Below are 23,776 nucleotides of genomic sequence, written 5' to 3' on the forward strand. Positions count from 1 at the left end.
CATGCTGTGGTGGGGCCGGGCCTTGTTTGTACACACACACACACACACAAACAGATCTCATGCTCCTATTCTTGTTCGTGTAAAGTTCCTCCCATCCCACAATTATAGAGAGACCAAACTCCAAACAATTTGATCATGTTCCTCTTTGTGTAAGTCCTATATGTGTAGTTAGAGAGAGACCAAAATCCAAATAATCTATCATGCCTTCTCTGAGAGAGAGAGAGAGAGAGAGAGAGAGAGAGAGAGAGAGAGAGAGAGAGAGAGAGTCTACATTAGGGGGGCGAGAGAGAGAGAGAGAGAGAGAGAGAGAGAGAGAGAGAGAGAGAGAGAGAGAGAGAGAGAGAGAGAGTCTACATTAGGGGGGCGAGAGGTAGGGATGAAGGAACGGAGGGCGGGATAGAGCAGAGAAAAAAAGTATATGGGCATGCTAAAGAACACATAGAAGGGAATATCACATAACATCCATGAATTTCCATGTAAGGAAGATTCATTGGAATGTTCAGAAGGTAAAGGATGAGGCTAAGATAATCATGCAAATGTAAGGCTTTCAAACATTTATTTTTGTTGGCCATTAATTAATGAATGCCCAATATATATTGGCAGCATTATTTAATTAATGCCCTTACCTTAGCTTGCCAAGGTGTAACCTTAGGTAAGGTAACATTGCCTACCCTAGGGCCCCAACCATACAAAATCCTAGATGCCATATGTGAGTAGCCGCTGTGCAAGCAGCCCTACGCATAGCGTCTTTTCCGCCTGCTCCTCATGCTCTACCCTTAGAAAGAGATCCATTTGCTGCCTAAGTTACTACCTTTAGTTTTTTCCCAACAAGCCTCCTGCATCCATGCTCTCCTCATGCTCAAAGACAACACATTCTGCATTAGAGAAGCAAGAGGGAGATCTACCTAGAAAGTGAGGATATTGATGGTGTAGGGAAAGGATACGTGGTGTCCTTTCCCAGGAGGAGGGAGCTGGAAAGTGGCGACCGGGTAGGTCGGGAGGCACGTTTCATCTCCCCTCTGACCGAAAAGGACACCATGTGTCCTTTCCTGACTGGTGCAATAGTTTTCAAAAGGAGAGATGAAGGAGGGTGAAGCTTAAAAGTTGATGCATTGGTTTTTTGACATCGGAGCTAAGTTTTTCTTTCTATGTACTTATGTGTCTCCTTCCCATTGTGCTGATGCGTCACTTTTTAATAGGCGTTCTAAGTTTAATGCTGAGCTATATGGTTTTAACTGGCTCACTTTATTGATTCTAGTTGATTGACATGTAGAGATCGTAATAGCTCATGGGAAAATTCCTGGAAAATAATTGTGGTTGAATTGATGGTTCAGATCCTCGCTCCCAAGACCCTAGCCCATGACGGAGAGAAAAAAGGAGCAAGCCCGTGGTGAGAGGGAGAGGGGGAGAGAAAGAAAGCATGCAACACTGAAACTTCCCTTGCATCCTTACCTAGGTGCAATAGAGCTGTGCTGTGTGCTACGCACACAACAAGACAAAAGAAGTAGTGATGTTCAACGCATCGCATAGAGAGAGATGAAGAACACGATGTGTGTGCATGAAGAAAGGAAAGAAAGGAGGAGGAAGACTCAAGGCATGAAAAAATCTGCATAATCGAGAGACTTATTTTGGTATTAAAAAATAGAGGGTGTAAAAAACATTAGATTTCGGAAGGTTCAAATTAAAAGAAAGAAGCATCAAATGCATTAATTTATTAATTAAATCTCGAAAAACGTTTTATTATAGCAAGAGAACTAATTAATTAAAAATAGTTTCCCGAACACTCACGAAGTTTCTTTTTGGCAAGGACAGTGTAAGGTTGTATTGAGTCCGGATAGTATAACCTAGTTTGGCAGCGTATATCGAGTAAAATGGACTATCTTTACTGAAACACGTGAGCGTCACTGGGCGTGTACTCGGGAGGAGCATGCAACGCTGTTGGTAGCATCTTGCGAGCTACTGTATGTGTGTGTGTGTGTGTGTGTGTAGTGGTAGCAGCATAGATGACCATCATCGGCCTGTTCCGGAGGTACCAGCGGTGGAACCCGGTGCACCCCACGTACGGGGCGTTCTGGGGAATGGGAGTCGGCGCTGGATGTGGCGTAGGTTGGGGCCCGGGCTTTGGGCCCGAGGCAGTGGGCTTTGTGGGAGGTGGCTGCGGCGTCGGCTTCAGCGTCGGCCTCACCTTCATCGGCTTTGGCATCGGCCTCCCTGCCAGCGGTCTCACCTGTCTCCCTTACAACGGTACACTCTTTGTGTTCTATTAGTCTGATGTATGGATAAGCTTTTGTTCTGGCTGGTGTCTGGATGCGCCTAGTTTTTGTCTGATAGATTTTAAGGCTTTGTTGGGTCTTGTTTTGTACTAAGTGTAGATGGGTATATATTTTATAGGTTTTTTTTCATCCTATGTTTTTTCTTGGGGCATTTCTCCTCCCCTTTTGCATTGATTGCTTGATTGGAAGTCCTCAGAATTTTAGTTTTAGTTTTTTTTTTCTTGGGGCATTTCTCCTCCCCTTTTGCATTGATTACTTGATTGGAAGTCCTCAGAATTTTAGTTTTAGGTTCTGTGATGAATGGGTGTTAAAAGAGATCTCCAGCTGCACAGTAATGGTCCAGTGGCGTGGAGGGGTGGGTTTTGTGTGGCTTGTTTTCATCCAATGTAGACCCACAAAAAGCTGATCAGGCACAAAAGCGAGAGAAGTATTGAAGCAGAACTGGCCCTTTGGCGGGCCACTGAAGCATCGGTGGATAGACTGGCTTTTTTGGGTGCCCGGGTTAGTACATCCAATGATGCACCAAGCAAGGTCTCTTATCGCACATGAGGCTAAAGATCATCAAACTACTTTTTTAAAGTCTGTGAATAATCAAGGAATCATAGGATTGAACCAAGAAGTTTGACTTTATGATAACAAAGTATAACTCATATTTCGGACCGTGAAGTAAATCGCAAGGCATTGCATAATGAAGTTGATAATTCCAAATTATTAGGAATTAATGTCAAATTTGGAGGTGGCATCATCCTAACAGGCAAGACCAAAAACATTGGATTGCAAGTTCACAAACTTGCCTCAAAACGCAGAGGAGATCCAGTGATTCACATGATCGAATTTTGGGTTTCTTTGAAGTAGAATCTCCACACCAATACTTAAAGCTCATACCCTTATAGAGGTAATTGGCTAGCTCAATCAGTTTGACTCCTACTACAAAGTGATGAGAACAACGGAGAAGGCAAAGGTGCTGAATGCCTCAATCTATATGGTCATTGAGGTTGTGACTCGGTGGAAAAAAAATATGAGGCAGAACACACCAATGCAACATTGAATCAAACAAATCAGCCACTTTTCAAACAAAGGGGTTTTACATGTCTAATAAATGCCACATTTGGCACTTACTGCTACATGCGTGGAAGCGCTCTGTGGCATCTTTCAGCCCTGAACACTGCATAGGAACACTTGATGCAAGAACAATTGACATAGAGAGAGAGAGAGAGAGAGAGAGAGAGAGAGAGAGAGAGAGAGATTAAGCGTCTACTAAAGACCCAATGGGCCTATGAGACCAAAGTGGTACAATAATGTCCATGGCATATCTCATCATGGAATGGAAAATAAAACATAATGAAAACATAAACATAGCTATCTCACTGGGGTGATACAAAACTGTCCATGGAAACTAATCATGGAAAACTAAGAACATAAAAACATGGGAGCAACATCATCTCCGAGTAGATGGTATACCACTCTCCAAAATGTCAAGCATGGGGTTGACGAGTATGGCCGAGAGGTCTCCCTCAGCTATGTCACGTGGAAAGGTAGCTCGATGGTGGTGGAGCATGTCCTGGATCTGGAGCTGATGAGGTGATTGTGGCCGATCGGGGGGGGGAGAGAGAGAGAGAGAGAGAGAGAGAGAGAGAGAGAGAGAGAGAGAGATATGGCTGTTCATATAGTACAAAAAGGTACAGGTTTCTGGCAGCCATAGGCGTACCCCAAAAAGGTGGAAAACCCTATCGTACCTATCTATTGTGACCCAACACTTGTAAAGTGTTAGATGCTGAATCAAAGGCTGGATGTGTCGTTATATAGGTCCCAAATCAGTTGACTGGTTTGTCGGCCAGTGCAAGGCATAAATGCTGCCGACCTTGTCGGTGGAATGCTGTCCACCTGGCCGATTGACATGCTGTCCAACCGGGCTTCTTTTGGACCTTTTGCCTAAGCCTAATAATGCCCTAAATCTATTGTTTATCTGTAGTCCTTCAGGGATTAGCCTTGGGTTAGTCGTGCCCATGTGCATGCACATGACATCCCCTCTTGCTAAACTTGATGATGGGATTCGAACTTCTACTGAAAGCCTTGCCTTAGGTCTCTGATTTCAATCCAAAGTCTGGTGTATATCTGCGCATTTGTTCCACTTGTCCCCTGGCCTTTCATACCCTGTCCGTGAACACTTTCTTTGGTCTTCTTTTCCTGAGTATTGAGTTTGGCAATCTCACTCCACCCCTTGGATGATTATCATCCCTTGGAACCGTTTTCCTGAAAGCCTTTCCTGGTATGCCCCAAGTGGCATCCGACTCACATGGTTGCCATTCCCCTTGGGTCTCGTGGAACACCACCAATCCAACCTGCTGGGAATTTCTTCCATGTCTTGTGTTACTCTCCTTGGACTGTGCACCTTCATCTGGGACACCATCAATGCTTAGCCTTGCTGAGCTTGATGCTCTGATACCAATGTTACATGCGCAAAAGCTCTCTGTCATCTTTTAGCCCTAAACACTGCATAGGAACACTTGACGCAAGAACAATCGACATAGATAGAGAATAGAGAGAGAGAGAGAGAGAGGGAGAGATGGCTATGTATTTCGATATATTCATATAGTACAAAAAAGGTACATGTTTCTAGCAGCCATAGGCATACCTCAAAAAGGTGGAAAACCCTATCCTACCTATCTACTGTGACCCAACACTCGTAAAATGTCAGATGCTGAATCAAAGATTGGATGCACCGTTATATAGGTCCCAATTGTGCCCATTAATGAGCTGATTGGTTATTGTCAGCAAGTTCAAGGACACCAAAAACCCATGGCATCGGTGGGACTGTCCACTTGGCCAACTGACATGCTATCCAATCGGGCTTCTTTTGAACCTTTTGCCTGAGCCTAAAGATGCACTAAATCTATTGTTTATCTGCTGCCCTTTAGGGACTAGCCTTGGGTTAGTCATGCCCATGTGCATGCACATGACACTTACATGCTTCGATAAACTTGCCGCCTATTCAGTGTAAAAAACAAGCACTGTAGCAGAGAGCACAACATCTAAGCACAAAGTTTCAACTTTGATAATTGAACCATTATATTTTAAACCAAGGTCGCAATCCAAGTGTTGTCCTAGTTCTTGACTCATGAATTATTTCACAAACTATATTTTGTGAGTGTGGGCCCCTCTTGGAAAAACCTATTGAGAAAACGTGAGGTGGAGCACCATATCTCTAGCCTATTTTGATTGAGTATTTTGAAGGTGATGATATAAATGCCAACATTCCAATCAAATTGAATGGCAGGACGTGTACAAAACTGTGATCCTAGACACCCGGGCGGGGGGGGTGCGGGAGTGAGCATAGCTACAAAAGACATGTGGGGAAGATGGGGGAGCAAAAACCTTCAAAGATTCTCCTCAAATTAGATGATGGAAACTAGGGAACACCCATAGGAATTTTGAAAGAGGTAGAAGCAATGCCATCTGGCCTGGCCTATGAACATACACTTGCTAATGTTGACTTTGGAAGACCCACGACTTATGATGTGATTCTCAGACGGCCATTCATGCGTTAAAATGATGTTAATCCATGATTGGGGAAGATATGACATCTACCTCCAAGTCATGTGCAAGACATGCACTGGCTGAGCTCAGAGCTAATGCTGAGGAGAGCAACCAGATAAAGATAGATCAGAACTAGAGATTAGGAGCATGAATTGCTAGTTTTGGCAGGGATTTGACTAATGATGGACATAGAGGGGCTGTCAGCCAGCAGATACAGCTTGATGTCCAGACGGCTGCCGCAAAAGTTAGATGTTTGTCCAGGTAGCTGGACGACCAGCAGTCAGCCAGTTTATGGTGTCATGTCCAGCCTATAAAAGGCAGTTTTGCCCAACGATTTGATTCATTCAGTCCAGCAATGGGCTGGGTCATAGAACTAGGCTTAGTTTGGGTTTAATACCTTTTCATTGAAGGCAGCCAAGGGCTGCAAGAACACTTGTACCTTTTTGTACATTTGATATACTGAATACTCAGCTATCTCTCTCTCTCTCTCTTCTCTCTTCTGCATGTGTTTTGCATCAGCATGTTCCCAGATGGTGTTTAGGGCTGAAAGAAGACTCCTAGAGCTTCCACATGTAACACTCCAATAGGATGATAGTACCATTGTCCAATTATTTTTAAAGATTGAAGTGAAGTCAGGGTACTATTAGATTAGGATTAAATTCCTAAGATTGCCTTTAATATGGACATTATAAATTTAAAGTAATACCATTTGGATTAATAAATGTGATTGCTACCTTCAGTTGGTTAATGCAAGAAATCTTCAAAGAGCATCTAGTTCAAACACATGTAAAATATATAGACAAATTAACAATATGATATCTAAAAAGGCGTGTTTTTAAACCTCATTAGTAAAAACACTGAAAAAAACTCGTGAAATGTTTTAAATGGGTATACTTGGGTATAAAGCCTTGGGACACCAATCTATGCTGGCCAATTGCTATCGGCCAATGGAAAAATACATAAAATATTATCCTTGCTGTAGACTCGTGTTAGGCACCGGCCATTGGTCAGTGCCCAGGACCCAAGGTATGGCCGCCCAACTTATCGGCACTCTTTTGATCAAGTAATCACACATAAGTGTGTGGACACCACCTTAAACTACCACATGGCACTAGGAGGTTGGACGACTCCGCCTCTTGCCCAACACACAAGTATACTACTGTTTCTGTAACTATTTGGCTCTCCTAGCTCTATTTCACATGATGGAAAACATGGCCAGACGCATGGACATGTTGATGAAAGAATGGGAACATGGATCATGAAGTTGGCTCAAGAAAAAGCACTAATTTTGGACAAAAAGCAAGAAAAAGCAAAAAGTCAAATTGAGTTGACCGTGAGCCAAGGGCACCATTGGAAAGAGGACACTGAGCCAGATCAAAAAGTAAAAGTTGCTTTTTCAAAAAGTAGCTCCAAGGCCAAAAAGCAAGGCCCTGAAGCTAGGATAGCAATAATTCAAGAACTTTGGCAAAAGATTAGTAATATATTATCATTATTAAAAAATTTAAAGCAAAAAGAGAAAAGCAAAGCACAAAGTATTGCTTTTTGCAAAAAAAAAGTAAGCCCCCCAAGTATAAAAAGAGCCTTGAGGCCCTCTTCTTTGGCAACAAGCTTGTGGAGAGCAAGGAGATCCTCATCTTTATCATCTTCATCTACTTGTCGCTGCCGCTACCGACAGACAGTTGCCCTGTGCCACCTCTGTGCCGCCTTGTGCTACCCAGCTCCGCCCTGCACCGCCGTCGCCGCCCCTGTGTTGTGCTGTGCTGTGCTGCTTTGCTCTGCCTAGTGCTGCTCTCAGCCGCCGCCGGCACTGCTCAAGTTTTTGGTAAGAGATTTGACTCCAGATTCATAAATCCGCCATCAAGGTTAAGGGTTCCATCGCCAACTTGGTGTTTGCTTTCTTGAGGATATACTACAAATTGGGTATTGAGTTTTCTTGGATGTGGACTTGGTTTTGGACTTGAACTTGGACTTGGATTTGGATTTGGACTTCGATATTGGATCTGGTATTAGTCCGGTGAGAGATTCTTGTGGGTCATCCTCGTGGTGTGCTTGGCATCAGAGATCTCGTGCTTGGACACCGACTTCGACTAGGGATTCTACATCGCCATATTTGTTCGCTTTTGTATTTATTGTTGTATTGATCTTGGCGTGGATTGTTTCTGAATAAATTCCTGAAAGGGGATAGGGCTTGTTTTCCGCTCAGTGTGGTGTATCGTGCAAGATCCCTATTCCCCCCCCTCTCTCTCTCTCCTCTCTCTCTAGTCCGGTGAGAGATTCTTGTGGGTCATTCCCGTGGTGTGCTCGGCATCAGAGATCTCGTGCCTCGACACCGACTTCGACTTGGGATTCTACATTGGCATATTTGTTTGCTTTTGTATTTATTGTTGTATTGATCTTGGCTAGTGCCCGTGGATTGTTTCTAAATAAATAGGGGGTAGGGCTTGTTTCCCGCTCAGTGTGGTGTATTGTGCAAGATCCCTATTCCCCCCTCTCTCTATATCTCTATCTCTTGGACATCTGGTAGAATTTATCACGGCACGCCCCGCTGGGTTCATAGTAGTATCAGAGTAGGATTTCTCTTGAAGAAACTTTCTTGGGGTAACAGAGCCATGTCAAGAGAAGAGGGAAACCAAGAGCCTAATGAAGGGAGCAACTATGAGGCCGATCCAGGACTTCAGGATGGGAACCAAGGTCGTGGATCTATTTCTCGTGAGACCGCGGCCATGACATCAGTAGAGTATCGAGATTTTCAGCAGTTTAGACAGTTTCTCCAAGACGAAGAATTCCTTGCTTGGAGAGCCAAGAAGGAACAAGACCATAGAAGGGCTTGGATGTTTGAAGATTTCATCAAGGACCGAGTCATCGAAGCCGAAGGAATTGAAGCTGCCAAAGCCTATCTTCAAGCCAAAGGAGTCACCATTTCGGAAGGATCAAGAGTCACCAGGCCTGTTTTCCATGGGGGAGGCTATTCCCTCGCCTGCTATCTCAGATGCCTCTTCAGGACAAGCCAGAGAAAGGAAGGCAAAGGAGCCTTCATCAACCGACAAGATGGACTTCAATCTGGGAGATAAGAGCGTCAAGTTTGATGTTTTTCATGGAAAGCGGGATACCCAAAAAGCTCTATCTTTTGTTAACCAGTTTGATGCTGCTTTTGGAGGAGATGACTACTCCGAAAAGTCAAAGCTTTGAATGGTTCGAAGGATTCCACCTTGAATTGGTGGCTAAACGTGGTACAAGAATGGACCAAGCCAAAGACATGGACCAACTTCAAGGTTATGTTCAACAAAAAGTTTCTACCCACAAACTTTGAAGTAGATGTGCAAAAGGAATGGGATGAGGTAAAGCAGAAAGTTGGTGAGAATGTGGCATCTTACCTTAACAACGTTTCAGCAGTTTCTGTGAAGTTTACTTCAAATACTCATATTCCACCACTAATGGAAATGCGTAAGTTCGTGTGAATGGATTACAAACCTAAGCTTATGCAAGCAGTCTATATGGTTGGACCAAAATTTTTGGAAGAAGCTCAAGACAGCTTTGCAAGTGGAGGCCTTGTACATGCCTTGGATGGACGGCAAGCCAAAGAACGACAGTTGGGATCCACCTCAAAGAAAGAAGTTTAAAGACCGATCCCCATCAAGAGGCGGGTCTCAAGAGAAGAAGGATGGGAGTGGGGACAAACCTCCACTCTTTCGAAGAAGATTGTCCCTCAAGCAACGTGAGGAATACGCCCAAGAAGGGAAGTGTTTCCAATGTGGAAATAAGGGACAAATGGCTGAAAATTGTCTTGACAAGTCAAAGCAAGAAGCCAAACAGATCGGAAGATCATCAGATTGACATCCAGCTAGCAAGTCGGGGAGAAGGAGAACTCTAGGGCGGCCTGTTTTGGGCCAGTCCAAGGGAAGAGGAGCAACCCACAGATTAGTTTGGCTCAAAGAGAGAAAAGTGTGTGTGGTGGGTGCCAGATTTTTTTGAAGGAAAAAGCAGAGGGGGCAGCTTGGCCAGCCTTGAGGCATCTGTATGTGCAGCTATGCGGTGCCTCGAGAGGCAGTATGGCCAGTCCAAGGGCACATGGGCAGCCGGCATGTGAAGGGCACATGGGCAGCCGGCATACTTGTCTTGGCTAGTGATTGGCTGGCTTTGCTTTTTTTTTTTCTCCTAGAAAAAGATCCTTCTATTAGTTAATGAAAAACAGCCACGATGGGCCAAATACAACAACGAAGGGCTAGATATAACCTCGCCTCATGTATAGGGCGGGGATCAAATAATCAAGGGGTGGAGAAAGATGCACTTCCCTTCCGGTTGGCCGCTCTGTGAGGAGAAGGCTAGCTCGTACAGGGGGAGGGCGGAATAACCACAGAAGTGGTATGTAATGCCAGGTGAGATCACCTCCTCTATTGGTAAGAAAAGGGCCAGGCCTCCAAAGCCTCAAGAAAGCTTCTCGGCGCTCGTCGCTCGCCGCGTCCGCATGCGGTCAGAGTCTCCCTGCAACTTCCCCCACTGACCGTGGAGGGTATGGATGATGTCGAGCCAAATGCTCCTGATGGACTCCGCAAGCGGAGTGTGGGTACCCTCTATGGCTTCATGCATCTAGCTCGCCATATGTGCTAGGCGGCAATGCTACCGCAAATCTCCCATCTCTGACATGAGCCCGGTCTCCAGTGGTCCGTAGATGGGGCTGTGACTGGTACTGCCAAAATGCGGAGGTGAGAGACCTGAAGGGCAAGCCCCCCACCATCCTCCTCATAAACCCTAACCATCTCAGCCTTTGTGGCCCAAGCGAAGTGCCCCAAGAAATGATCTGGGTTGAGTCCTATCCATTGTGAAGATGTAGAGATTTCGCTGCCAAACTTGCTGAGCCTTCGGGCAATTGCAAAGGCAACGACGCTGAGACTCCTAAGGGTGGTCGCAAAAGGTCGAAAAATTGTCCCAGAGCCTCTTCCAAAAACCTGAGAGGAGACGCTGAGAGGGGTCCTGTGATGACTGCCAATGTACTGTTGCTGCTGGGGTGCCATCAAAATCTTTGGCATCTGAATCCTGCGGCCTAGTTGCGTTGTATATGCAAAAAAGGGGGCATCCAATGTCTCCTCCTGATCAGCAGGGTTATGCCAAGTCCACTCTCCGAGGTCCCATTGGAGGCGCGTGAGAGGTCGGCTCTCCCATATCTAGAGCCATGAGAATCTCTCCCTGGTCATTTTGGCAAGTGGGGGGTCTATGTGCCACTTCAACGCCTGAAATCCAATCACCCTCACCCATTGTAAGGTGCAACCACTAAAATCCTCCAAGGGGGGCTTGGATCTCTCTAATGTGCCATGTGAACCAATAGAAAAAGTGAGCAAATCAGTGCCCTCGTTCTCTTCGTGGACTGCCAAAAGAATATCATGCCTGGTAAACACGCCTAGCCACAGTGGGGGAGTCAAGTCTAGGGTAGGGGTCAACCATTTTGGAGGGATAGCAGAGTCGATGTCTATAGCATGCAAGAGGGTGATTGTTGTAACACGCAACAAAGCCTTCTTTATTCTCGTGAGTTTGTGCAATTCCACTTAGAGAGAGAGAGAGAGAGAGAGAGAGAGAGAGAGAGAGAGAGAGAGAGAGAGAGAGAGTAGAAGATAAAAGCAGATAAGAGTCGATACAATAGTGGGTCCCAATTTACCCACTGAAGCCTCCCCTCCTCCCCCCCCCCCCCCCCCCCCCCCTTGCAAGCAAGAGTATTTTCTTACATTAATCTTTGGAGAACTTACAATGAGAATGAAGGATGACTGATGACTGCCAACGCAAGGACGATGTAGACCCAACGCAGGTTGATCCAGATTCTATCCAAGCTCCTTTGAATGGCACTTCAATGACCACTATGCAACCCCAAAACTGAGGGATGCACATATGCTGAAGTTAACCCTTCATGGAGCTTTGGCAATGCTTGGAACTGGTCTTAGCTGCTTATTTTATGCTGAATACGTGAATGAATGAATGGGAATTGAAGCGCTTGCATTTATATGGCTCCAAGCTGTTGGTTGGCCAGCATAAGGCTGTCGGCTAGTTGCTTCTAACATTTATTAGCATTAAATGCTATAAAAAATGCTTCGCTTATTAGAAATGCTACGTTTGATGCCAACCGACTGAAGGGCTGACCGACCACCTGTTGAGCCACGACCACCTGTTGAGCCACACCTTGTGCTGGCCGACTGAGAACTCCTGTTGGCTGATTGTAGTAATGAAGCTTCAGAAGTTATCGACTGAGTCCTAGTGATGGCCAGGTGTGCTACTATTGTCGGCTGAGTCCTTGTGGCCATGGGTTGGCCTTTGGTTGTCCCATAGGCCTCTATACTGTGCAACTAAATGTTCTAATGCAACTCTACAGCTATGGCTGGACTTCTACATGCACTATGTGATAGAATCTCCAAGTGGGTTAAGAGGATTGACACTTGACTGGCCTCTAATGCTCAATGCTGACCTATGTAGCTCGTGCCTGACTGTCCCTGGACTGAGGGCTCACAATGGGGTCATGGCATACGACAAAATATTCCTAAAAGGATGATTCCTACTGATGAATAGTGCATCGATGTAGAGTAGAGACTGGACCACTCAAGTGGTCGCTCTACTTCGAATATCTACTTCGAGCCTCTTGTTTGGTACTGTATTCATTTGTACATGGACATCATTTGGTTCTTGGAACCCATGGAGCATTGTATTTGTCAAATACTCCCAATAAATATATCATATATTGAGGGGGGGGGGGTTGGCCCATGTTTCGACCCCAGTGCTGGTGTCCATCTATCTCATTCCATTTCATTTCAATTTCAAGTTGTTATTAAGTTGTCCATTTTCAAATTGTGGTATTAAGTTGTGCTATTACGCGAGTGGGTGTCCAACGGAGTCTATTCCCACTTGACGGGATCGGTTTCAATAGTACTAAGGATACGAGTACCAGTTTTAGTCCTTTTATGCTTATGTATGGTTTTCAACCTAGATCACCTATTACAGTGGGATTTTCAGGACTTCAGCATGACGGAGCACGTAATTTTCTGCAAGATATGCAAGAAATGTTACAAGTTGCGAAGGAATCTATTAGAAGTGCTCAAGACAGAGATAGATTTTATTCTAATAGACATTGTTCACCCAGAGAGTTCTCTAAAGGAACGATGGTATATTTGCGAGTTCCAAAAGATTCCCAGACTTTACGGATAGGTTGATCTCCGAAATTATCCCCTAGATACTGCGGACCATTTCGTATTACACGACGGATTGGTTCAGTCGCATATGAATTGGATTTGCCTTCTCATGTGAAAGTTCATCTTGTATTTCATGTTAGTAGACTTAATGCAACTAAATGCCATAATGCGACTCTACAGCTATGCTGGACTTCTACATGCGCTGTTTGATAGAATCTCCAAGTGGGTTAAGAGGGTTGATACTTGACTAATTGCTAAGGCTCAGAGACTGACCTACGTAGCTCGTGCCTAATTGTCCTTGGACTGAGGGCTTACAATGGGCCAAATGAGAAAATAAATTTGTTTAAAGAGCAAACAACCCTTACGATGCTTGCAATTTGAAGCAAACATTGTTGATAAGGGGGATTCCTACTGATGAATGTGCACTGATGTAGAGCTAGTTTGTCACATAGAACCTAGTGGAGGATGCATGTGACAATGTCGATGCTGAGCCTGTCTCTACCCTGGATCCTTGTCATGTCTCTCTCCTGAAGCTCTGGGGGAAGTGCTTGTGTGCAAGCCAATCTCCAAGGGACCTGGCATATCCCTGTCAGAATGCACGGCGGAAATGAAGACAACTGCTGTAGAGAGCAATACACAGATGAAAGAGACACAAAAGCTAGTGTAACTCTGCTATATACACCAATAAATCTCGGAATGTACAATGGAGAGTGGGGGGGGGCAAGGGGCCATTTTATATGGCTGCAGGCTGCTGGTCGGCCAACCCAAAACAGGCCGACAGCAGCATAGATGCTCACGACCAGCAATAAGCACAATTGGCCACTACTGCAGGTCAGGTTAGGTCAGTTAGCAGAGTCCAGTCGGCCAGCATCTGATACAGAGCTGACAGGCAGAAAACAACCTCTCCCACACCTAGCAAAAAATGGGGAAAATACATGGAAGTGAGGAAGAATAGGGAAACACCAAAATTGGGCGGGCACACCCACAACAGAGGCCCTGACATAGTGTACAGACAGGAGATGATTGCTAACACCCCCTCTCAGCTCCTGGATGTGGAACCAATCCCAGTGTGTTGGAGTGGTGCCGGAGCATCGCTTGAGGTAGAGACTTCGTGAAGAGGTCCGCCGCATTGTCCTCCGTCGAACAATAAAGAAGCAAGATGTCACCAGCCAAGATCTTCTCATGAACAAAGTGATATTGTATCTCTATGTGCTTGGTTCGGGCATTGAAGACCGGGTTCGGAGCAATAGCGATACAACTCTGTTTATCGCACTGGATGACTGTGGGCTCCTTTTGTGGAAACCCAATCTTGCCAAGCAACCTCAGCAGCTACACAACCTTGCAAGGAGCACCACAAGCAGCTTGGTACTCTGCCTCTGTCGACAACAAGGCAATAGTTGGTTGCCTCTTGCTGCTCCATGAAACAGCTCTTGAGCCGAGGGAAAAATTGTAGCTTGATGTAGATCTCCTCGTGTCTGGATCTCCTTCCCAATCCGAGTCACTCCAACCTTGGAGTCAAACTCATTCCTTCGTTTCACCTCCAGTGGTGTAGAAGAGTCCAAGATCCTTTGTACCATGTTGATCCCGCGAGATCCGGAATCTGTCAGAATATGCAGCGGAAATGATATCCAAACTTGGGTAGACGAGCAAGTAGACTGCAGAAAATAATCAGCACAAGAAACACTGAGAGATGTGTGTAAACTCTTCTCTATACACAAGATCCCGGAGATAACTGAATGAGAAAGTGGAGGAGGATGGGGGGCAATATATACAAGCCCATGAGGGCAGTCGGCCAGCACTAAAAAGTGCCCACGACTAGGTAAATGTCCACGACTGCTGAAAAACAGCAGTCGGCCAGCATCTGGTGTCCCACGTCTGCACAGAACAAGTCGGCCAGCACTCAGACAGCCCACGACTGCTACAGATGCAGTCGGCCAGCTTCAGAGTGCTCCTGGCATCAACTGGCAGCCCTCCAGCCACTAGAAAAAAATGGGAAAAATAGGGAAAAAATACGGGGAGTGTGGAAAAATGATATACGGGCGGGCACACCCACAACAGAGGCCCTGGTGTATACAAATAGACAGGAGATGACTTCTAACACCCCCTCTCAGCTCCTGGCTGTGTAACCAACCACTGGGAGCTGGGGTGCCGCCTGAGCAAATCCTGAGAGCGACTTCGTGAAGAGGTCCACCGTACTGTCCTCCGTCGAACATAACTCCAGCAAGATGTCATCAGCAACGATCTGTTCACGAACAAAGTGCCTCTGGATGACCATGGGTTCCTCCAATGGAAGCCCAAACCTGCCATGCAACCTCCTCCTGCTGCTCCGTAGAACTGCTACTGGGCCTGAAGTAGATCCCCTCGTGTCCGGATCTCCTCCCCAAACCGAGTCACTCCAACCGCGGAGTCGGACTCCATCCAACAATCCCCCTCCTGTGTAAAAGAGTCTCTGATCCTTCGCATGCCGCAGAAACCACAGGAAACGCGATCCTGCCTCCCAAAGAGACATCTGCAACCAAGAGCTCAACTGCCTCATCAGGAAGCTCCTGTCCAATCCGGTGTCCATCAACCAGATCAATGAACCATACAGCTTCTGAGTCACAGAGACATCACACTGCTCACTAGGATCAACACCTGTTACGGTGCACAAGCAAGTCCTGGAAACCTGATGAAACCTGTCAACCACCCCCTCTGAATCCGGAACCACAAAGCCTGGAGAAACCACCTCCTTCTGCAAGCAAACACCTGTCACCTGCCTGGCTTTCCGAAAGGTCCCCGTGGAAAGAACATCCGCAACTACTGGAAGTTCTATGTCCCGAACACGACGAGACATCAGAGCATAAGTGACCTGTTCAGCTTCCTCTGACTCACGAACACACAAGAACTACCAACATCAGTATTGGAAAGTTCCTGCCAACTGCTGCCATCTACTGGTAAGCTATCCACCATCTGGTCCCGGAAAGCCCGCACCTGCAGCGTATCCACACGTGAGTAGCTATTACCACACTGCCAACTCATCACAATCTTGAGGACCTGGGAGAGAGAGTGCTGAAAGCCTGTAGACTCCATTCTCCACTCCGCCTTTCCAAACCACTTGGCCTGTTGCTTTGTCCCGGAGAGCAACAAAATGCTCATCAAACTCCACCCGTACGCCAGTCTTGCAAACCTGATGCACTGACAACAGATGAAAACCAAGTGCCGGAACATACAACACCTGGGAGGAATGCTTCCCCCCTTTGCCATCGGGAACTATCTCCATCCTGCCCTCACTGTGAACTGGGATAGTGAACGTATCCCCAGTAAGAATATGACCAGAACACCTGCAGAGATCCTGTAAACTGGAACGGGAAGGAGTCATGTGCCTGGAAGCACCACTATCGAGAATCCACTCCCGAGTATCCGTTGCGGAGAGTCCTCCAATCTCCTCCCTGCCTGAAGAAAATGAAGCATCGGTGTCCATCACCTCCAGGTGCACAAAAGCCGGAGTCTTCATGATTGCTGAGGAGTCTTCACCCTTCTCGGTCTTCCGCTTGGGACACTACCTCCAGTAGTGGCCTTTCTCGCCACAATCATTACAGGTCCTCTCTGCCTTTAGTTTCTCGCGGTCAGCGTCGGACATCTTCTCAGAAGACTTCTCCGATGAAGCCTTCCCCTTGCCCGAGTTACGGCCTTTCGACCGTTGGCCAGTAAAGGCCTCCGAACCTCCACCCTTAGGAGGGTTCGTAAATCGTTCCTCCTGGTCCAGGACCATGGGCACAAGCTCCTCCCACGTGATGGTGCTGAGCCTGCCACTCGTGATCAACGAGGAATAGAAAGCGGAATACTGACCAGGCAAGTGGGAAAGTAACGTGATGGCCATATCTTCGGACGATATCTCTTTCCCAGCTTGAAGGACTTCCTGCTGAAGGGCCTGCAGCTTGTTAATGTGTTCCCGCATCGTCGAAGACTTTGCAGGGTTCATAACCCGCATCTGCACTTCCAAGGATATCCGCTTCATGGGTGACACCCTGTTGTACAAAGAAGCCAAGTGCTCCCATATGCCTCTCGCTAGCGTCATGTGCTTCACATGGTTGATCACCTGTGGTGTGCAATTGAGGAATATAAATGACCGGACCCTGGCGTTGACACGGTCCCACATTTGTGCCTGTGCCTCTCGGTCCTTCCTCGCGGATAATACCTCCCCTTCCTCAGCTTCCGGCCTTGGCACCCCTTTGATAATAAAATCAGCAAGATCATATGACTCCAGAACTGACTCCATCATGACCTTCCAGATGCCATAATTGGACCCGTCCAACTGCCGATCCACTGGGAACGTGGGAAGAGTCGGAATCTTCACGTGCTTCTCTGCCATCTCGAGTAAATCCGCCATCTCGGAGAGTAACCTGAAAGGGTGGGTGGGTGGGAAAAAATCTGAAAATCAGAATATATGCAAGTGGCTGTCCAGCCCCTCTGCCCGCCTTCCTCTTGCACCTTCACTTCCCGTTCAGCCCGAAACAGTCCACCGATCAGCAACCTGTTGCTCCCCCTCTTGCTCAGAAAAACGCCCAAGATCTCCTAGAGCCCTAGGCTCTGATACCATGTCAGAATATGCAGCGGAAATGATATCCAAACTTGGGTAGACGAGCAAGTAGACTGCAGAAAATAATCAGCACAAGAAACACTGAGAGATGTGTGTAAACTCTTCTCTATACACAAGATCCCGGAGATAACTGAATGAGAAAGTGGAGGAGGATGGGGGGCAATATATACAAGCCCATGAGGGCAGTCGGCCAGCACTAAAAAGTGCCCATGACTAGGTAAATGTCCACGACTGCTGAAAAACAGCAGTTGGCCAGCATCTGGTGTCCCACGTCTGCACAGAACAAGTCGGCCAGCACTCAGACAGCCCACGACTGCTACAGATGCAGTCGGCCAGCTTCAGAGTGCTCCTGGCATCAACTGGCAGCCCTCCAGCCACTAGAAAAAAGTGGGAAAAATAGGGAAAAAATACGGGGAGTGTGGAAAAATGATATACGGGCGGGCACACCCACAACAGAGGCCCTGGTGTATACAAATAGACAGGAGATGACTTCTAACAGAATCTTGCGTCCCAATGAGACTTCAACAGCGTCTACATAAATGAGCTCAACAACCCCACAGGAAAGCTCAAGTCCAATATGGTGTTCAATAAACAGATCAATGAACCAACCAGCTTCTGATACAGAGAGGCATCAATTGGTTCACAAGGATCATTCACTATAAGCTTCGTGTTTGGGTCCATCGATGACGTGATAGGCTTGCAGTTCTCCATCCCGAAGGCCTCAAGCAACTCATGGACATACGGCTGCTAAGAGACAAAGAACCCCCTCTAGGTCTGCCAGATCTCCAATCCCAAGAAGAAGTGGAGTATGTGCTCCATATGACCGCCGGTGAGAATGAGGTCATCCACATAAAGGATGATCAACGTGACCATGCCGCGAGATATAGGTTGGGATCTGCACCGATCTCTGGAATCTATTCTGTAGAAAGAAGGAATCAATCTTATGATTCCAAGCCCTGGGAGCCTGCTTAAGACCATACAAGGCCTTCCGCAACTTAGAAACCATTCCCTTTGATCCCGGAACCTCAAAGCCTGGAGGTTGCTCAACATACACCTCCTCTTGCATATCACTATTAAGGAATGGAGATCTAACATCCATTTGAAATACGGGCTACCGTTGAGAAGAAGCAAGGGCGAGAACGGTCCGAATCGTGGTCATCCTCGCTGTTGGTGCAAAGGTATCCTCATAGTTGATACCAGGCCGCTGAGCATAACCTTTAGCCACAAGTCTGGCTTTGTGTTTGTCCACCGACCCATCTAACGTATACTTGGTCTTAAAGACCCAATTGACACCAATGACAAACCGTTTCGACGGCCTCGAAACCAACTCCCAAGTGTTATTCTTCTCAATGGCATCCAGTTCCACCTGCATGGCTTTCCTCCAAGTATCCTGAGCAAGGGCTTCCTTGACGGAAGTGAGCTCTTTGTCCCGCATGATACGAGACATCAAAGCATAGTTTACCTGTAAAAGCTCCGTTGAATGACTTTTATCACGAACTATCGATCTTCGAGGTCTGTCCTCTGTGGTCCATTCAGAGGGAAGCTCCGTGACACCTAACTCCGAAAGGGTGTCTACCAACCACTTGGGTGCTTGAACAGAACGCGGAGCCTCTTGCTATTGCGGGGGCTCATCTCCAAGTGCGGGCTCAACAACCTCAACTGATTGAGGCTGTCCAGCTGGAACAATCGACTGGGAATCATCATCAGAATCATGTGGGTCACCAAGAAGTGACGGCTCATCAACAGTGGAAACCGGAACATGTTCATCAAAAACCACATCCGTGTTGACGACAACCTCGTTCCTCTTTGGATCATACAACCTATATCCCTTGGAAAGAGAGTTATATCCCACAAAGACAAGCTTTTGGGATTTTGAGTCGAGCTTCCCCCTCTGCTTCTTTGGAATGTGAACATATGCATCGCTCCCAAACACACGGAAATGGGAGACATCAGGTTTCCTGCCAAAATACGCCTCAAAGGGAGTCATGTTCGGTACTGAGGTCGTCGGAGAACGGTTGAGGATATGGACAACCGTGGCCATAGCCTCTCCCCAAAGTGGACGAGGAAGATCACGATGCTCCAGCATCGTCCTCGCCATCTCCACCATAGTCTTGTTCTTACGCTCAACTACTCCATTCTCTGAAGGCGAACCTGTGTTGGCTAGCTCCCGCTTGATGCCATGTTCCGCACAAAACCGCACGAAAGCATTGAAAGAAAATTCTCCTCCTTTGTCAGCCCTAAGAGTCTTTATCTGTAAGCCAGACTCTTTCTCCACCATCACATGTGACTCCTTGAACTGAGCAAAAGCTTGGTCCTTCTGTGAAAGGAAATAAACCCATGTGAATCTGGCTACAATCATCAAGCAGCAGCATAAAATACAAAGAACCTCCCAAGGATGCTATTTGCATAGGTCCACACAAGTTAGTGTGTACCAACTCCAAAGGTTTTGAAGCCCGCCTCAAAGCTTGCTTTAGAAAAGATTCCCTGTGCTACTTACCACGAATGCAAGAACCATAGCATCCTTGCCTGTTGCCAACATCTAGCAAGCCAACCACCATTTGGTCGTGGAAAGCTCGCCCGCAGCGCATCCACATTCAAGTGGCCAAACCGAAAATGCCACAAATCACCAATCTGAGAACCTTTCAAAGAGGAGAGTGCGGAGCGTTTGTATATACCATTCTCCACGCCGCCTTTCCAAACAACCTAGCCAGTATCGTGGTCTCGTAGAGCAACAGAATGCTCCTCAAACTCCACTCGGAAGCTAGTCTTGCACACCTCATGCACTGACAACAGATGAAAACCAAGTGCGGGGATGTAAAGAACACGAGAGGAATGCTTCCCCCCTCTGCCATCGGGAATGATCTCCATTCGGCCCTCACTATGTATCGGTATGGTGGAATTGTCACCGATGAAAATGCGACCTAATTGCCGTTTCATATCCTGAAAGAAGTCACGGGAAGGAGTCATGTGCTTGGAAGCACCACTGTCAAGAATCCATTCCCGAGTATCCTTTGCGGTGAAGACAACTTACTGCTCGCTCGAAGAAGATGAAGCATCGGTGTCCAACATCTCCAAGTGCACAAAGGCTGGAGTCTTTGCAGTTGAAGCTAAAGAATCAACACTCTTCCCGGTCTGCTTGGGACACTTTCTCCAATAGTGGCCTTTCTTGCCACAATCATTACAGGTCCTCTCAGCCTTCAGTTTCTCTCGATCTGAATCAGTCTTCTTCTCAGAAGACTTCTCCGATGAAGACTTGTTGTTGTTACGGCCTTTCCACCATTGGCTAGTCAAGGCCTCAGAACCTCCGCCCTGTGGAGGGTTCGTGAATCGCTCTTCCTGGTCTAAGACCATGGGCACAAGCTCCTCCCATGTGATGGTGCTGAGCCTGCCACCACTGGTGATCAAAGAAGAGTAAAAGGCTGAGTACTAAGAGGGCAAATGTGAACAATGTTATGGCCATATCCTCTGACGATATCTCTTTCCTTGCCTGGAGAACTTCTTGCTGAAGAGCCTGCAGCTTGTTGATATGCTCCCGCTTCGTCGACGACTTTGCAGGATTCATCACCCGCATCTGAACTTCCAAGGAGATTCTCTTCATGGGTGATACCGTGTTGTAGAGAGAAGCCAAATGCTGCCAAATCCCTCTGGCAAGCATCATATGCTTTATGTGATTGATCGCTTGTGGTGTGCAATTGAGGAAGATGAAGGAATGGACTTGGGCATTAACACGATTCCATAACTGTGCATGTGCCTCACGTTCTTTCCGAATAGAGGGTAACTCCCCTTCCTCCAACACCAACCGTGGAACCCCAACAACAATGAAATTAGCCAAGTCTAGGACTCCAAAACAGATTCCATCATTATCTTCCATATGCCATAGACAGAGGACATTATGGGAACCACTTACTAGAGTTGGGAGCCAGGCATCGTCTCGTTATTTATAACGGGATGCTACAGTGGCCGGGATCAGGAGGGCTGACATGCTTCCCACATGGGGGTCATACACGGACCGGAGGTACGGTGGTAGACTACATTATGGGGTCTTTGGAGGCATCACAACTTGTCACCTCATTCTCCATCCCACCTCGTCCTATTGGGGTAGATCATACATACATGGCATTTTCACTAGCCGGATCACCAGTATCACCACCCACATACCCACACCACACACTACCATCTACTTCACACATGACATGGCAGACATATACACTGGCAGAGTAGAGGATACTCATGGATCCCCTAGCACCTATGGATACCATTACAGCCCAGCTGGCATCACTCCTACACACGGCTGCATTACAGAGCTTCCCACATCGTGTCCACTCAGGAGAGCCTGCGAGATTTGGGACTATGCCCCAAAACAGATGGTATGATGAGGAGTGCAGAGCCCTATACTCATGGCTCCGCATACAGAGAGCCTTGGGAGCCATCACAGAGCAGGAGTCGAGGAGAGAGATGAGGAGACTTACTCGCCGCAAGAGGCGGGCCTTCGCAGAGATACAGGAGCTAAAGATCTTCCATTTCTTCATGAGTAGAGATAGCTCTATCTCATGGCGGCACTTTAGAGAGCCCCGGACACCGACACCCATTGCAGACCCACAGACATGGCACACATATGCAGAGGGCCTATACCATGCCCCACAGCAGCCACCTATACCTCAGCCCCACAGGAGCCTCGACCTACCACAACAAGCTGCTCTATCCTGCTGCTGATCTCGGGTCCTGAATAAGGCTGTCTGGAATCCTAGACCTCGCGTGCCTGTCTTGCCTCCAAGGGTCCTCTAGTGTTAGAATAACTAGAGCATGATCCGAGAAAGTTGTGCCCGCCAAGATGCCGATCATGCCCCCACGGCCACAAGCCCACTCATCCACATAAAATCTGTCAAGGCGAGAGGTTGGGGCCGGTGCTCCTCTTATCAGACCGCGAGAAAATCAGGCTCTCGAGGCTACGCCCAAACTCTAGAAGATGCCAAGGATCCTTACCTCAGTGCCAGGATCAACTCCTTCCATGCAGAGTACTCTGTGCCTGAAACTGTGGCCATGCCCCCTCCGAGTCTGTCCTTTGCTGCCTCTATCATATTAAAGTCTCCGCCCATGCACCAAAACCGATGGACCCATGTAGTGGTTCCATGGCCTTGATGTCTTAGCTGCAGCAGTAGCTCATTTTTTTTGCTGTACAGGAATGATGGGTGGAATGTGGGTTGTGTTAGTCGATTTCAGTGTTTATTGAGCCACAAACATGTAGGAAAGAGATGCCAGTATGAGTTTTAAGTTTATGTTAAGATCCCTTTGCAGCGTTTAGACATCATAAATAGTATCATTGGTGTTGTAAGCTGTTTTAGTGTAATTTATGCTATCAGACATGGCTTTGGGTTTGGAAAAATGCTGACTTTGTTGTTTCTGATGGTGTCGATACAGCTCTTACATGCGTCACTTGTGAAGCATTCAACTTTGCGAGGGTGGCAGCCCCTGTGGTTGCCGATGCCGGGAATCAAGGGTTCAGATCTATCTCCCACCAGGCAACTGAGATACAGAGGAATATGCTGAAGGGTGTAAGAAGCATTCAGTCTTTACATTCTTCGACATTTTCTACCTCAATCGAACCTGGCGCCAAGAAGAGCTGGCACTCTATTGAGATGACCATTCTAAAATGGAAGCAAAAGCTGAGGTCTCAAGCTTCACGATCATGGACGCTTGTTGGTTCGAAGGGACCGTCCGAAGATTCTAGATGATCGCATGAGGCGAAGTGTTCCTTAGTCTATGACGCTAGTCTCTTTCATAAGAAGATTGTTTGAAACAGATGACACAGAATATGGTTTTAGAAGGGATCACACTGATAAAGAAAGGCCTCACACCAGAAAACAGCCTTGTGCTTGAGCTCATGCTCAAGCTATGTGAAGACTCGTGTTATTTCATTATTGTTCTTTCATTATCGCTCGTGTAAAGTGCTTCAAATGCTTTGTATACATTGCATCACTGATCTTTCATTACTTAAGAAACATGTGCCACGATTTCTATCGGATCTTTCTCTTGCCACCTGTAATCTAAAAAGAGCTCCTCAACTCAGTTCTCACGTGTGCATGTGACTATCCTATCTTTCTCTTGCCACTCTTTAATCTAAAAAAAGCTCCTCAACTCAGTTCTCACATGTGCATGCGGCATGCATCTTTCATCCATTCACTCTTTTCTGTCTCACAACATGAGCACAAGTGTGCTAGATG

At 46.9% G+C, this 23,776-nt stretch overlaps 1 protein-coding gene across 1 annotated transcript; it reads left to right on the forward strand.

Annotated features, from left to right (window-relative positions):
- The first annotated feature begins 1,795 nt into the window (after positions 1-1,795).
- LOC147612444 (Putative membrane lipoprotein) lies at positions 1,796-23,574 on the forward strand. Its single transcript, XM_086782792.1, has 2 exons — positions 1,796-2,244; positions 22,974-23,574. The coding sequence occupies exons 1-2, from the start codon at positions 2,004-2,006 to the stop codon at positions 23,285-23,287; spliced, it is 555 nt and encodes a 184-aa protein (XP_086638918.1). The 5' UTR covers positions 1,796-2,003; the 3' UTR covers positions 23,288-23,574.
- The last annotated feature ends 202 nt before the right edge of the window (positions 23,575-23,776 follow it).

This window comes from Cibotium barometz, chromosome 45 (assembly GCF_041138505.1).
Source record: "Cibotium barometz isolate CiBa-2024 chromosome 45, ASM4113850v1, whole genome shotgun sequence".
Classification (NCBI taxonomy): Eukaryota; Viridiplantae; Streptophyta; class Polypodiopsida; order Cyatheales; family Cibotiaceae; genus Cibotium; species Cibotium barometz.

What these genes read in the sequence shown, in the direction of transcription:
- LOC147612444 (XM_086782792.1), top strand. Translation starts at nt 2,004, where the DNA reads ATGACCATCATCGGCCTGTTCCGGAGGTACCAGCGGTGGAACCCGGTG. An exon ending in CACCTGTCTCCCTTACAACG is followed by an intron (nt 2,245 to 22,973) that starts GTACACTCTTTG and finishes GTGTCGATACAG; the next exon opens with CTCTTACATGCGTCACTTGT.